At 41.8% G+C, this 14,236-nt stretch overlaps 1 protein-coding gene across 1 annotated transcript in view; it reads right to left on the bottom strand.

Moving 5' to 3' along the window:
- LOC107546063 (collagen alpha-4(VI) chain-like) overlaps nucleotides 1-13,177 on the bottom strand; it is an 82,860-nt gene extending 69,683 nt beyond the window's left edge. The window contains exons 1-5 of the mRNA XM_087824617.1: nucleotides 13,102-13,177; nucleotides 10,406-11,017; nucleotides 7,784-8,371; nucleotides 6,500-7,105; nucleotides 2,669-3,298 (exon numbers count right to left, since the gene is read on the bottom strand). Coding sequence (XP_087680743.1) covers nucleotides 2,669-3,298; nucleotides 6,500-7,105; nucleotides 7,784-8,371; nucleotides 10,406-11,017; nucleotides 13,102-13,177 — 2,512 coding nt within the window. The remainder of the gene's footprint in view (nucleotides 1-2,668; nucleotides 3,299-6,499; nucleotides 7,106-7,783; nucleotides 8,372-10,405; nucleotides 11,018-13,101) is intronic.
- Between the last annotated feature and the right edge of the window lie 1,059 nt (nucleotides 13,178-14,236).

The raw sequence follows: 14,236 nt of genomic DNA, 5'->3' as shown, positions 1-14,236 counted from the left end.
GATTAAATAAGAGTATGGAAACATAGCAGAGCTGAGTATTAAAAATTCATGTTTAAGAGCACCCAGTGTTTTATTTTTGTCACCTAGCAGATTCCTCAAAAAGAATGAGATATAACTTTCTCCTTGCTCCTTTCAATAAGGGTAACCCAGCCTTGAGGCATTAATGTCTGGATTCCCTTGACCCAGGGAAGAATGAAGAGCCTTTTCATGTTCCCTGGCCGAAAGGGACGTGGTCTGAGGCGGGAGTTGGGCTCCATCACTCATGCTTTCATCTGGGGGGACCTTGGTCCAGCCAATATGTGAGACATACTTTGAACAACAATAAAAAATAAATAAATAAAAATAAAATAAAATACTTTACGGGGGGGGGAGTATTTCTTGTTTATCTAAATGAACTTCAAATTTAACTGGGCATCCCTACCCTAGAGGGGCAGGCATTGGAAGGAGGTGTGGCTTAGAAGGACACAGAAAGGAGTGATCTGCCCCTATGGTGTTTGTCAAATGCTTGAAGAATGAAGGGAAAATTATGAAAAAAGAAGGCAGATACTCGGGCTTTGCTGGAACCCAGCACCAACTGCTGACAGGTAGATAGCTAGCCTGAGTCTGAGAAAAGGGCCACTGGGCAGGAAGTGACATCTCTAGAGCCAGCCCCAGGCAGCAGTGGCCCAAAGAGGCTCCACTGCAGCCCAGGGCCTTTGCACTGTCCAGAGGAACCAAGAGCATTACACATTCTTGTGAATCTTGGCAGATGAAGATTTGAGGGGGAGGGAGTAGAAAGAAAGATATTTCTTACAGCTGTAAGCATCCACGTCTATTACATACACAAAGTGCTTAGGAGAGTGCCTGACACAGAACAGATGACTCATAAATGGTAGATATTATGAACATTATGATCAGCCAGGGCAGAATTCTGCTAAAAATGTCCCAACTTCTATTTACCTCTAAGTTACCCCCAACTCCTCTATATTTTGGGCTGATTTTCCTAGTCCAGGTTTATTTTTAGCTGCTATGCAGTCTGGGAAATAAACCAACTCTCAAGTCTTTATACTCTTTGTGAATTAAGAGAGAAAAGGAGCCTTCTCTCCTTTCCTATGGAATAGAGGTAAGGGGTGCACAAGGAAATGAAGTTCATATTTAACAATTTTGTTCCTCATTCCTAGGACAGAGAAAGAGACTAAAAATATAGGCCAAAGGAAAAAAATGGGGATTTATTTATTTTAAGTCTCTAGACCTCAGCACAAGTAATGAAAAAATTACAAGATCATTAGTAATTGTTAAAAAAACAAAACCTCAGTCATTTTCCCCTAAAGATATAATCACAACCTTGAATTTTTAAGTTAATTATCTACATTTCAAGTTGTCATCTCCTTTCTATAATTCTGACTGGAATCTAAGAAATACTAGCATGGGTGGACAAAAATAGACAAGTAGACAGACAGAGAAAAAGATATTTATTATAACAGCCAGTAAGTCGCAAATTTGGGATTTAAAAATTCAGGCAACTTGACTCCAAGGTACACATATTTTACTGCTGTTTTTTTTTTCTGGTTTGTTTGTTTTAACTGCGTACACAGTAGGAGGTCTCCTAACTAACCTCCTCTTAAGTGGCTCCCCAGGTAACCAACATTCTCCCTTCCCTCTGCAACACATGAGCAATGCACTGAATACCCTCCCCCTGGATGCTCCCAATTGAACACCACAAAGCTCTGCTTTGCTCAGTGGAAGAATAAGCTTACCAAGGGCGACATGGGTCTGTCCCTAGCCTGTTTATGGCAGTTTTGTTATTATAATTACATAGCAAATCAAATACTGTGCAAATCAGTAGGATATGAGTGTGAATAAAAGAGGTTTATTGCATCCATGAAAACCAGGTTAACTGCTTAGAAAAACCAATAGAGGCTAGTTGTTATCAAAGAAATTGTTGGTGTACTAGATAGCACTATAAAAGATTGAATTTTTGAGATCATGAAAATCAGTATTTCTGTACTCAGGTTGTTTCAAAAGTGGCTAAGTTATCTTCTCATTGTAAAGAAACTGGAAACTATAGAAAACACATTTTTGAGTGATGGATGAAGAAAATACTCAGAATTCCAGTCAGCAGGGCTCATATTCAAAGAAGGACTGGCCCTTCACAAAAGATTCGGAAATTGGTCATTTTATTTTTTAAGTCAAAAGTATAAAATTTCAAGAACATTTGTATCTTTTTAGAAATAATTTCCTGCTATATGTGGCTTAAGATTTGGTCAATCCATACTCAGATCCCTAGAGCTTCTACTGTAAATATCCATATGTTGTCATCTAGCTGTTAAAGTGGGTGAGGGGTAAGACAGGAAGAGGGGGGAGTATTCACTATGCACTTCGCACCCTTCTGCAGTTTGGAATCAAGACGAAATAACCTTAATTTTATAAGTTTTGTGTTTCTGTTTTTTAATAAATTGACTTCAAAATCTTTTCTTGGATGGGGCGTGGTGGGGAGTAGAGGAGGTGAGTAGGTGTATGGAGCAAGGAGAGTAAAGATAAAAATATATATACATATATATATATATATATGTATATATATATATACACACACACATCACTGAAGGCTCGTGCCCCTTTACATTAACTTGTGCCCCTTTCTCTCTATATATATATACATACACACAAAATTTGGAAGAGGTCCTCCTACCTTCTTGCAGGACTTTGCTCATCCCAGTAATGGAAACACTTCCACGCGCAATCTCAGGGCAGAGCTTGTTTTTAATCTTGCCTCCCACAGTGGAGAGTTGGAAAAAGGATTCCAGGGTGACGACATGCTTCGAAGGAGGATACGATGCTATCTTCTCCAGGTCCCCACTCTCTGAGGCAAGCTGGGTGCCCACTGTATAAATGGTAACCCCTGCACTGCGGAGGAGAGAGGCTGGTCTGGACACGTTGTCTTGGGAGAAGCCTTCCGTGATGACCACGGCTATCTGCTGCACACCTTGCCTGGACCGGCTGCCCTTCTCTGGAATGAAAACCTCATTCCTTAGGAAATCCAAAGCAGCACCAGTCTTGGTCCTTCCTATTTTTCCCTGGTAGGTTAATCTGTCCAAATGCTCCAAGATTTTGGCTGGAGTGTGAAATGCATCCAGTGGAAACTCAAGTCGTGGCTCCTCACTGTAGAAGACCAAGCCAACTCTCACACCATCGGGAAGAATGCTTAGAGAGCTGACGGTGGTCTTTAAGAAACTGACAGCTTGTTGGAAATTGAGTTGCCTATCCCTGCTAAAGTCCTCAATGAGGAATACTAAGTCAGCAGGGATAGCAGTTGGACATGCTGTAAACAAACAAAAACAAACAGAAGGGCTTTAGCATAAGAACAGAATAGTAAAGACAACGTGCATTTTGTATATAAAAGTTATGCTATATTTTTATATACCACAATAATTATATATTTATTTTTATATACTGTAATATTTACTATTACAAATTGTAATAATATATATTATACTAATTTACATTAATACATTTTAGAATTTAGTGGAAGCCTTTATGACCATCATTTGGGGTGATGGTCAAAGAGCGTTACAGGGTTCATTCTTATCCCCAAATTTTTCACATGAAAGAGTATTCACATCACTTGCAAAATATGTAAATATATGTATATCCACAAGAAAGTGCCTTAAGGTCATTTTTCAATTCACTGTGTCCATTAGAAGCATCTGAGCCTTGCTTGTCTAGTTTTTTCTCCATTTTTCTAGTTTCAGGAAACCCTGGGTCAAATTCCCTTTATAGGCCTGAAACCTCCTGGATTTAATAACTTTTCCTTTGTCCTGGTAGAAGATTGGGAATAGTAAATTGTGACCATTAACTTGTGCACCTTTCTCTATAAATTTCATATTATTGCAGCAGAGGCAACATGAAATATCACAAGTTCCTGTCAAAAATCTTTGTTCAAAAATTGGGCTTAATGGCTGTTTTATTTTGCTATAAAAGAACCTTCCCTCCAACCTGCCTTTAATGGGGTAGAGGAGCTATGACCGCATTAAACTCCTAAGAGAAGTCCAAACACCTCTCTCACAATTTAAGGCAGTGCCTACTATAAAACAAACAAACAAACAAAAACAGCCCACTGTGTCCACATACCAAAAAGGTCCAAATCTGCTTGGATGTAGGAAAAAATAAAAATCTCCCTAGCAGAGAGCCAAAACCACATATGCAGGAGGCTGAAACCAGTGTGTAGACAGTTGAATATCATGAAACAAAGTTTGGAGACCAGCATATAGGGCCAACAGAATGATCCTTTGACTTATCTTTGGTCTCTTGGTATCCTAAAATTCTCCCTCTTGGGTCCTTTTTTACAAAGAACCAAAACTCAATCCTAGATTTTAAAAAAGGGAGTTGCCCCTATTTTAGCCAAGTCTAAAACACCTTCTGTAGAAACTCCAAGCATCCCTAACAGCTCGCCTTCTTCACCTGCTGGTACCAAGCACTATTATCTTCTTTTCAGGCCGTCATCAGGATTAGTGCCCTTTCCTCATTATCAGAGCCACCAATGGCTAGACCCAGGCATCCTCCCTATATGGACAGCCTCAAAGTCCTTCTGAGTCGGAGGTGTCACGTGGAATCCAGCCTGCACGCTGAAGGCTTCCTTAAAGACCATTTGGATCATGTCATTTTTTTTCCTGCTTAAAAGCCTACTGCCACTTCCCAGTGCCTTTAGGTCCCCATAATCAGGGTTCATTCTACCTGATCTAATCTCATCCTTTGCTACTTCTAAATCTTCCCCCAATCCCAATTAGCTCCATTTTTTCACCTTCTTTCACATTCACCCAGCCCATTCCTACTTCCACACCCTTACTCATGCTCTTCCCCTTACCAAGAGTACCCTCCTCCCTTCTCCCTACACATTAAAATTACACCCATTATTGAGGGGCCAACACAGCTCCTCCCAGGTTCTCCATGACACCCTCCTTCTGTTCTTTTTCTACTTGATACAGTGTCTGCAAGGTGCTTATTAATTCTTTATTAGCTCGACTTGGATTTTCCTCTTCTTGTCTCACATATGTGTTTGTCTTTTCCACCTATAAAATTCCAAACACCCTCAAGCTCTAGATGTTGAGAGGTCTGGGCAGAGCTATGAAAGTTCAGAGATAGTAGAGACGGATTACCTTCTAGTTGTGGGGATATAGAAGCTACACCAAGCTTCTAGCTGTGGGGATGCTCCACAAAAAAAGGTAACTTAAGAACTAGAGGGTGGCCTGGCCGGGCGTGGCTCAGCGGTTGAGTGTTGACCTAGGATCCAGGTGATCGGGGTTCGATTCCCAGTCAGGGTGCATGCCCGGGTTGTGGGCTCGATCCCCAGGGGGGGCATGCAGGAGGCAGCCGATCAATGACTCTCTCATCATTGATGTTTCTATCTCTCTATCCCTCTCCTTTCCTCTCTCTGAAATCAATAGATATATTTTTTTAAAAAACAAAAAAACTAGAGGATGAAGTTTTCACTATGGGTATTCCAGGCTGACGGTACAGCGTATTCAGGGCAGAGACAAAGGTGGGAAAGAATTACACATACACAGCAAATGGTGGGTAGTTCAGCTTGGCTAGTGGTTAGAATGTATAAAAGAACTTAGCAGGAGTTAAGGCTCAGTGATCCTCAACCAACAGTGGTATCCATCCCCAAAGGACATTTGGAAATATATAGTGGTGTTTTGGATTGTCATAAGGTTCAGGGATGTTCCTGGCAGGGACCAGGAATATTAGGCCTCTAGCAATGCAAAGGACAATCCTACACTATGAATTTTCCCACCCCAAATGCCAGTAGCATCTCCTTTGAGTGTTTTGAATGCCAACCTAGGGAAGGACTTTATTTAATCTCTGGGGAGAACCTTGAATTCTCCTGGAAAAGGCATATGGTAACATGGATTATTGTTCAGAAATATTTACTCCCTACACCTTACTTCCCTGATAGAAATATACTTTCTTGCTCCATTCATGATTTCATGGCCATATGACTTGTTTTGGCCAATGGAATGTTAGCAGATGATAAAGCAGAGGTCTCAAAAGTGCTTATGCAGTTGGGTTTTCTCTCTTGAAACTCTACAATTACCATAGGAAGAATATGCCTAGATTAGCCTAATAATGCCAGGAAGAAGAAAGCCATGGGGCATAGCCAAATGGAGATCAGCCAACCCTCAGCCAAATCCCAAATCTGTGAATAAGCCCAGAAAAGATTAGCAAGGCCATTCGGTTGAACACAAAGAAGATTAGCTGAGCCCCAGCAGAGCTGTGAAAATAAATAATTATTTTCATTCACTGCCTTTTTGGATGACTTGTTATGCAGCATCATTGTGACTATAGTTAACTAATACAAGGTTTGTGCCTGAAGCAGTTCCATGCCCCTCCCCTTCCCCACCCACCTGGGCTAGTGCGCCAGTGCTGAGGAATCCAGAATACCCCCCTTCTCTGCCCTTTCCCCAGACTTTCCTGCTATGCTGAAACTTCTCAGTGGCTCACACACCTAGAGACCAAACCTTACCTACTGTAGTCTCCTTCTCGGCATCTGTCCTGAACTCGGGCTGCCCAGTCCCTTGGATCACCATACTCACATCTTGCATCACCTGTCTGCCTCCATCTTGTCCTTGCATCTGATATACAAGGGGTGGGGTCCCGATCCCCTCCAGTTCTCTTCTGTCAAAGTCCTGTATACCCACAGACATGACTTTCACGCCTTTCTTCCTCAGTGTCTGTGCGGCATCCCAGACCTCATCCTCAGATTTGCCTGATGTAATGACCACTGCATATTGGGGAATGCCCTGGAGAAACCGGCTTCCCGCTGCCTCCTGGAAGAAGGTCTGATGAAGGTATCGCAGAGCTTTGCCAGTTCTCCTGGAGCCACCCCGGGAGACAAAGTGTTCATGGATGTGAGCAATCATCTGATCCTGGCTCTGGTAGGTATTGAGCAAAAATTCAGTATGACCTTGACCCCCATACTGAGCCAGCCCAATCTGGTACTTGTTTCTGCCAACATCTAATAAGTCAACCACTCTGGAGATGAAATTCCGCATCCACTGGAAACTAGCCTGTGATGTGTTCTGTGAGGTGTCGGCAAGGAAGACCACATCTGCATAGGCCTGGGTGAATTCTGGAATTGAAGAGAGAAAGGGGGAGGGAAAGACACAGAAGACAAAGTAAATCAAATTAAGATCTCATGGATATTGAATGTGGTTTTGTGGGGGGGGGCATAAGAGGAAGAGGTACTCTATATACGTAACATTGTACATGTTGTACTTTCACCTCCGCCACGTGAGACTGTCACAAGGCTCTCTCCCTCTTAGACTCTTCCAATTATTCTTTCACCAATGAAGGAGACAAGGGAAGTTGACTTATACTGAGCAGTTACTTTGTGCTAGAGATTTTTATGTACTCTATCTGATTTAGTCCTCATAAACCATCCTACTAGACAAGTATTATTATCTTCATTGTGCAGATGAGAAAACTGAAGTGAAGCTTAACTGCTTGTCCATGCTCACAGAACTAGAAAGTAGCAAAGGCAGAATTAAAAAAAAAACATGTCTTCTGGACTTCAAAACCCACGCTGTTTCCTCTTACCAATATGGCAGGGTGTTCTTTTCTACCCATGAGAACTTCATTCATCCTTCAATCCCCAGCTCAGGTGTTCCTTCATCTAGCAAGTCTCCCCCGGGTTCTCCAGGGATAGCGGGCAGCTCCTTCTCCTACCTTCCACTGCGCTCAGTGTATCCTGGATCATATTGTAATTAGGCACCATGGTTGGAATGTTGGGTTCGACACAGCTTCTTACCTCTTATTTTATGCTCCACTGCTGAGCACAGTGACTGAAGAATGCTTCCCGAGACATCCTGCAGGATGTTGAAGTTTTCAGTGTTAAAGAGAAACTTCTCAAATGGCTTGCTGGCTATTTTTTGCAACTCCTGGACATCCTGGACATTGATGCCTACCACATACACAACAACACCATCTTCCTTCAACCTGTCAGCTGCCTCCTGGGCTTCATCATTTGACTCCCCATCTGTCACCAGAATAACTATCTGAGGAACCCTGTCCTTGGCCCGGCTGCCAGCCGACTCAGTCAAGTAGTTGGTCCTGATAAACTCCAGGGCAGCCCCTGTGTTGGTGCCTCCTGTACGGTAGGGCAGATTCTGGATATGCTCCAGGACCACACTCTTCAGAAGGTACTGGTTCAGCTGAAAGGCTGGGAAGGTGTTGTCATTATACTGAGCGAGGCCCACTCGGACCTGGTCACCACTGATGTCAAGCCCCAAGACGACAGAGCGAAGGAAGTTCTTCACTTTCTGGAAGTTCTGGGGTCCGATGCTGGTTGAGCTGTCTACTAGAAAGACAATATCCGCCAGGACTGCTTCTCTGCAAGCTGCAACAGAGAGAACAAAAGGGACAGTCTGTGGACCTTCACTCAAAATGCTTAGAACCCTTGGAGTCAAAAGGTGTACAAAAAGGGAGAGCAATGCCAGGCAACCTATACTCAGTGGTCCTTAATACCCCGAGTGACACTGTGCTCAGAAAAGCAACAGCATCCCCTGTGCCTTTCCTTCCCTCCACTCCGTCAACTTCTGAGACTTCCATTGTGCTCAGCTGATACCTCCAACCTTGAAATCCACTTAGACAATCCCTTAACTCTCTTTAAGAGTAAGACACTTCTCTAAATGTAGCAGCATGCTGAGAACGGGATGTACTCTCTCCAGTGGGAATAAACTTCATCTCTAGGAGTGTGCTGGCACTAACGGGTCAGAAAGCTGGAATGTATCCCAGGTTCAATGATACATTTCACTGTAGCTCTACCACTTAGCAGCCCTGTGACCTATTTATCACTCACCTCTATGAGACTCAAGTTTCTCTCTATAGCACTGAAATCTTTATACCAGCCCTCACAATCTCATGAGATTGTTTTGAGGATAAGATAATCTACTGTAGCAGACAAGATCAGTGTTCTGCCCAGGTCCTTTTGGATCCATTTTTACTATTTCTTTACACTGATCTTTGGAGAACTTCTCTTCAGGTACTGGAGCTGTTTTGCCTACAATATATGAAAGCCTAGCTCCTTGCCTTGGGTCAAGACAGCCCTGAGTTCCATAACAAATAATATACATTCAAATCCTTGTCTCAGGCTCTGTTCCTGGGGACACAATCTAAGACACCTTTCTATTGAAGTGGATCTGCTCTGAAAGACTTGAGATCAAGTCCTAGCTTTGCCATCAGTTATGTTACCTTTAGCCTCAGTTTCCTTACATGAAAAATGCAAATAATAATACTAATTGCCCTGTATCTAACAAAAATCACATTAGGTATCTATCTACCAGATGGGCAATGCAAACAAGTTTTGAAAACTACATAGCTCCAAGAAAACTAGTTATTACTATGTATGTAAAGCCTCTTTGTACATCTGGAAGTACTATGCAAAAGTAAGATATATAAGTTGGTTGAACAAATGCAATATTACCACTGCACACCTGTGGAATCAAACGGTTCATAAGTTTTAGGTCTTCTTCCAATTCGCCCACCCTATGTAGAAATATCAAATTAAAGAATAAGAAATGAAGGCGCTATCCTCTAGGGGATTTTGATGGAACCCACAAACAATCTCCTCTTTCTCTGTTAAAAGTTCTGTGCTTTCTAGTAAAGTTTAGTAATTGCTGTATAAAGAATTTTCACCAGTTTATGCCCCATCACCACTAACAGAAGTACAAAGCTGATGACAAGTTTATCATCACAGACAATGACTGTAATGCTTATGGGCATCTCTGATGGGCTAAGCACTGTGATAAGCACCTTACATAACTTTCATGCTTTCAACAACTCTCTGAGGCAGATACTATCATCCTAGAAAGAAAACTTATAGATTCAGAGAGATAAGGCAACATGTTCAAGATGACACCTTCAGAAAGTGGAGAATGGGGATTTGAACCCAGATCTTTCTTTTCCCTAAATTCATCCCCTTAACCAGTACATTACAACAACATACTAGCAGTAAAATAAGCTGGCTTCCTGGTAGTAAAAAAGCCATAGATCCTCTTGGGGCCTCTATGTCCCTTTCCCCTCCTCTGCCCTCCATCCAGGCACTATGGGTAAATTAATCTAGGAATAATAATACCATAGGAACAAATGTTTCTTTCATCAAAAATGGACTTATACTACATGACTTTATAGAACCAGCATAAAGCCCACAGGATTTAAAAAAAAAAAAAAAAAGGAGAGAGAGAGTTGATTAGTTTAGATCCATGATTGGAGAAGAGCATAGAGTACAGATGGCTTAGCAAAATTTGAATGTTAAAATCAAATACTCACACATATGGAAAATAAGAAGGATAGTGCATGGGATGAATTAGAGATAAGGCCTTGAGTTCTGTGACTTCTAAATCAGAAATAAGAAAGGGAAAAGACTTTGTACCTGGAGAGACGTGGTCAACAGGTTGAGCTGCATTTGCCAAAGTATTGCAGAGCTCCTTCTGCAGCTTCTGGGTGAGGCTGCCCAGATGAGAGAAGCTGGGAATTAAAAAGGCAAACTTCTCCACAGGACGGCTGGCAATCTCCCTGAGCTCTGCTGAAGCTGCATCTCCGACACCAATTGCATAGAGCAGGATGCCAGCCCTCCTAAATGCCTCAGCAGGTACCTGTACAGGGTCCTGGGCTGGGCTGCTGCTGATGACCACGGTGACCTGAGGCACTCCCTGGCTAGCCCGGCTCCCTGCTGCTTCTTGGAAGTGGTGATCTAGAAGGAACTGCAGGGCCAGGCCCATCTTGCTGCCTCCAGTACCCCCAGGTTTCAATGGAAACCTCCGGATGTGCCTCAACACATCACTTTTGTGGTGGTACGTGGAAAGTAGGAACTCCGAATGGGCCACGTCACTGTACTGGGCCAGCCCCACACGGATGTTCTCTCTGCTCACATTGAAGCTGTTCACCATGGTGTACAAGAAGTTCCGCACATTGCGGGTGTATCGGGGGTTGATATTTGTGTCCATTAGAAACACAACATCTCCCACAGAGGCCTGGCTGCAGACTGGGGAAGAGAGTCAATTTAAAATAAAACATTACAAAATTGACAGCTACTGGCTGTAAATACTTCTCTCCCAAATTAGTGCCTTTACAACCCACAGGCCTGCCTGCACAGCTCTCCCATGATAGCTAACATGCATATGGCCTAAGCACACGATCATCTTGGCTTCTTCATGGCCACCATCTACCCTTGTTCACCTGCCACCCTCTGTTCCAATCTAACTTTTGACCCTTCAACTATATCCCTGGCCATGGCCCTCCATTCATCTCTTAAACTTAATAAAAGAAACCAGGGAAACAAAAGAAGTAAACAAATGGGACTACATCAAACTAAATCGTTTTTGCACAGCAAAGGAAACCATCAACAAAAAGAAAAGACATCCTACTGAATGGGAGAACATATTTACCAGGGATATGCGTCCAATAAGGGGTTACTATCCCAAAATACATAAGGAGCTCATACGACTTTACACTAACACCAAACAATACAATTAAAAAATGAGTTGAGGATCTGAATAGACACTTCTCCAAAGAGGACATAGAGATGGTCAATAGACATATGAAAAGATGCTCAGCGCACTAATCATCAGATAAATTCAAATTAAAACCTCAATGAGCCCGGCCTGGCGTGGCTCAGCGGTTGAGCGTCAACCTAGGATCCAGGCGATCGGGGTTTGATTCCCGGTCAGGGCACATGCCCGGGCTGCGGGTCCGATCCCCAGTCGGGGGCGTGCAGGAGGCGGCTGATCGATGACTCTCTTATCATTGATGTTTCTGTCTCTCTCTCTCCCTCTCCTTTCCTCTCTCTGAAATCAATAAAGATTTTTTTTTTTTTAATTAAAAAAAAACCAAACACCTCAATGAGATTATCACCTCACACCTGCCCCCCTTGTCTTAACTGAAACAATGTCATGGTGCTATTTGTGCTCTAGTATCACCCATGACTCAGGCCAAGGCTTGATTTTTACCTGAGGCTACATCCTTGTTTCATTTCTTCCCCGTCTCAACTTCTCTCACTCCCTTACAGATTTGTCCTAAAGAGTACTCCCTCCCAGTAACATGTTCACCAAATCCCTGTTCTGGGCTCTGTTTCTAGAGAACTTGACCAAAGACATCATCCAAGTGGATTCATGATTATTGAAAACGCAGATAATATATGAGCTTAAAGTCCTTTAAGCTTTATTTCCCTTTGGCCCTCCCAAATGCAATCCTGTTAGGAGGAGAGAATTCAGTGAGTGTTCCTGGGGTGGCTAACTGGTTTGTCCCCTTAACATCTCTTTCAGAAGAGATCACACACAGACCATGAAGTGGTTTTTTAATCTTCCCAATCAGGGGAAACCTCACAGCTGTAGAACATTTTTCAGGCAAATAAGTATTGCTTTCATCATGTGCAACTTGAGAGATGTATTACATTTTCATGCAGTGTTACTTTCTTAACCTCTCCACTAGCTTTTTGTCATTTGAGGAGGTGTTTGGAACATGAAAAGACTGACTGTCACATTTCCTGTTTACAAATGAGAGGAGTCAGAGCCAAAGGGAAAATTCGGAGAGCTTCATATCATTTTTCCAACAAATAACAGTCTGTGTAATTATACGTGAATATTTAAAACTCAATATTGTCTCAGTGGGGCTTCAGACTACTCAAGCATTCTTCTCTTGGTGAGACTTTCATCTTGAAAAGTCCCAACAATCTGTTAAAGTGACTGCAAAAAATTTCAGAGTTGTCACTAGCATTTGGTAAATTGCTACCCATCTTGTGATGACAATCACCCCCAGGAATAGCTCTGCCAAAGGAAACAAAGCAAAATGCAGAATCAATAGACTAGTCTCAGGTTTACAAAAGCTTTTGAGAACCTGGTAATACATTCAGAAGTATAGTATTTTTTACTATCTATTTTTTGTCATTTGAAGTTAAGGCCTGAGAAAAACAAGGATTTGTGTTCATTAAAAGCTTCCAGATTCTAAGTTCTTTTTAAAGAACCATTTCCTTTTTGTTAATTATGACACTCCTGTAATATTTTAAGACTGTCACTACCATTAGGTTCCTGTCAAGGTCATCATTTTTTACTTAAGAATACAATGTATTACCAATTCTCTGTGACTTGATGAAGCCAAAACTAGCTGCAAGGAAGATGACCCTCCAAAATGTCTTCCAAGTCTCCATTCTAGATGTGTACCTAGAGAGAAAAAGAAACCTCATAATTAAAATTGTCTCCATACACTTAAAATGTATGCATCATATTATATGTTAATTATGTCAAAAAATTTGATTTTTTTTTTTTAAGTCCAATTATGTCTTTTCCCAGATGAAACTTTATAAAAATAAAGAAGGACATTTACACCATGGAATACTACTCAGCCATAAAAAAAAAAAGATCTTACCTTTTGTGACAGCATGGATAGACCTAGAGAACATTATGCTAAGTGAAATAAGCCAGTCAGAGAAAGACAAATACCATATTATTTCACTTATATGTGGACTCTAATGAACAAAATAAAATGATGAACAAAATAGAAACTTAGATACATGGTACAGAGGGGGGTTTGGGGAACTGGATAAAAGAAGGTGAAGGAATTAAGGGGAAAAAACATATATATACACACATATATATGACACACACATAGACCATGCAACAGTGTGGTGATAGCCAGAGAGATAGGGGTGGTGGGGGGTAGGTGGAGGTGGGCAAAGGGGGGGCAAATGGGTACGGAAAGAGACTTTGCTTGGGGTGATGGGGATATGATGCAGTGTGCAGATGACGTTTTATTGAGTTGTATACTTGAAAACTGTATGGCTCTGCGATCCAATGTCACCCCAATAAACTCAATTAAAATAAAAGAAATGACAAAAAGATAAAAAATAAAAAAGGACACACTGCCACACTGTTTCAAAGAAAACGGTCTTGCTGACCCAACTCAGGAAGAATTCTGTAAACATCCGGAGTGTATACCTCAGACTTCCCTGTTTAAAATTGTCCAGATATGACCATAAGAGGAGAAAGTATATAGGGCCTGGGAAGAACTTCTGTTTCCCACAATAAATTTCTTTGCTGGAACATAAACATTCCTGGATGATTTTGCTGGTATTTTTATACAAGCATTGGATGACCTGATAAACATTTATGGCATGAAGAAATAGTCAAATCTCTCAGGAGCACATCTGCCTGATAAAATCAGCCTAGCCTGAAAATATTTTATATGTTCCCAGGAGAAGCAGAGCATC

The sequence above is a fragment of the Miniopterus natalensis genome, chromosome 15 (assembly GCF_054644295.1).
Source record: "Miniopterus natalensis isolate mMinNat1 chromosome 15, mMinNat1.hap1, whole genome shotgun sequence".
Classification (NCBI taxonomy): domain Eukaryota; kingdom Metazoa; phylum Chordata; class Mammalia; order Chiroptera; family Miniopteridae; genus Miniopterus; species Miniopterus natalensis.
Note: the sequence above shows the minus strand (reverse complement) of the source record. Positions and strands in the feature narration are given on the sequence as shown.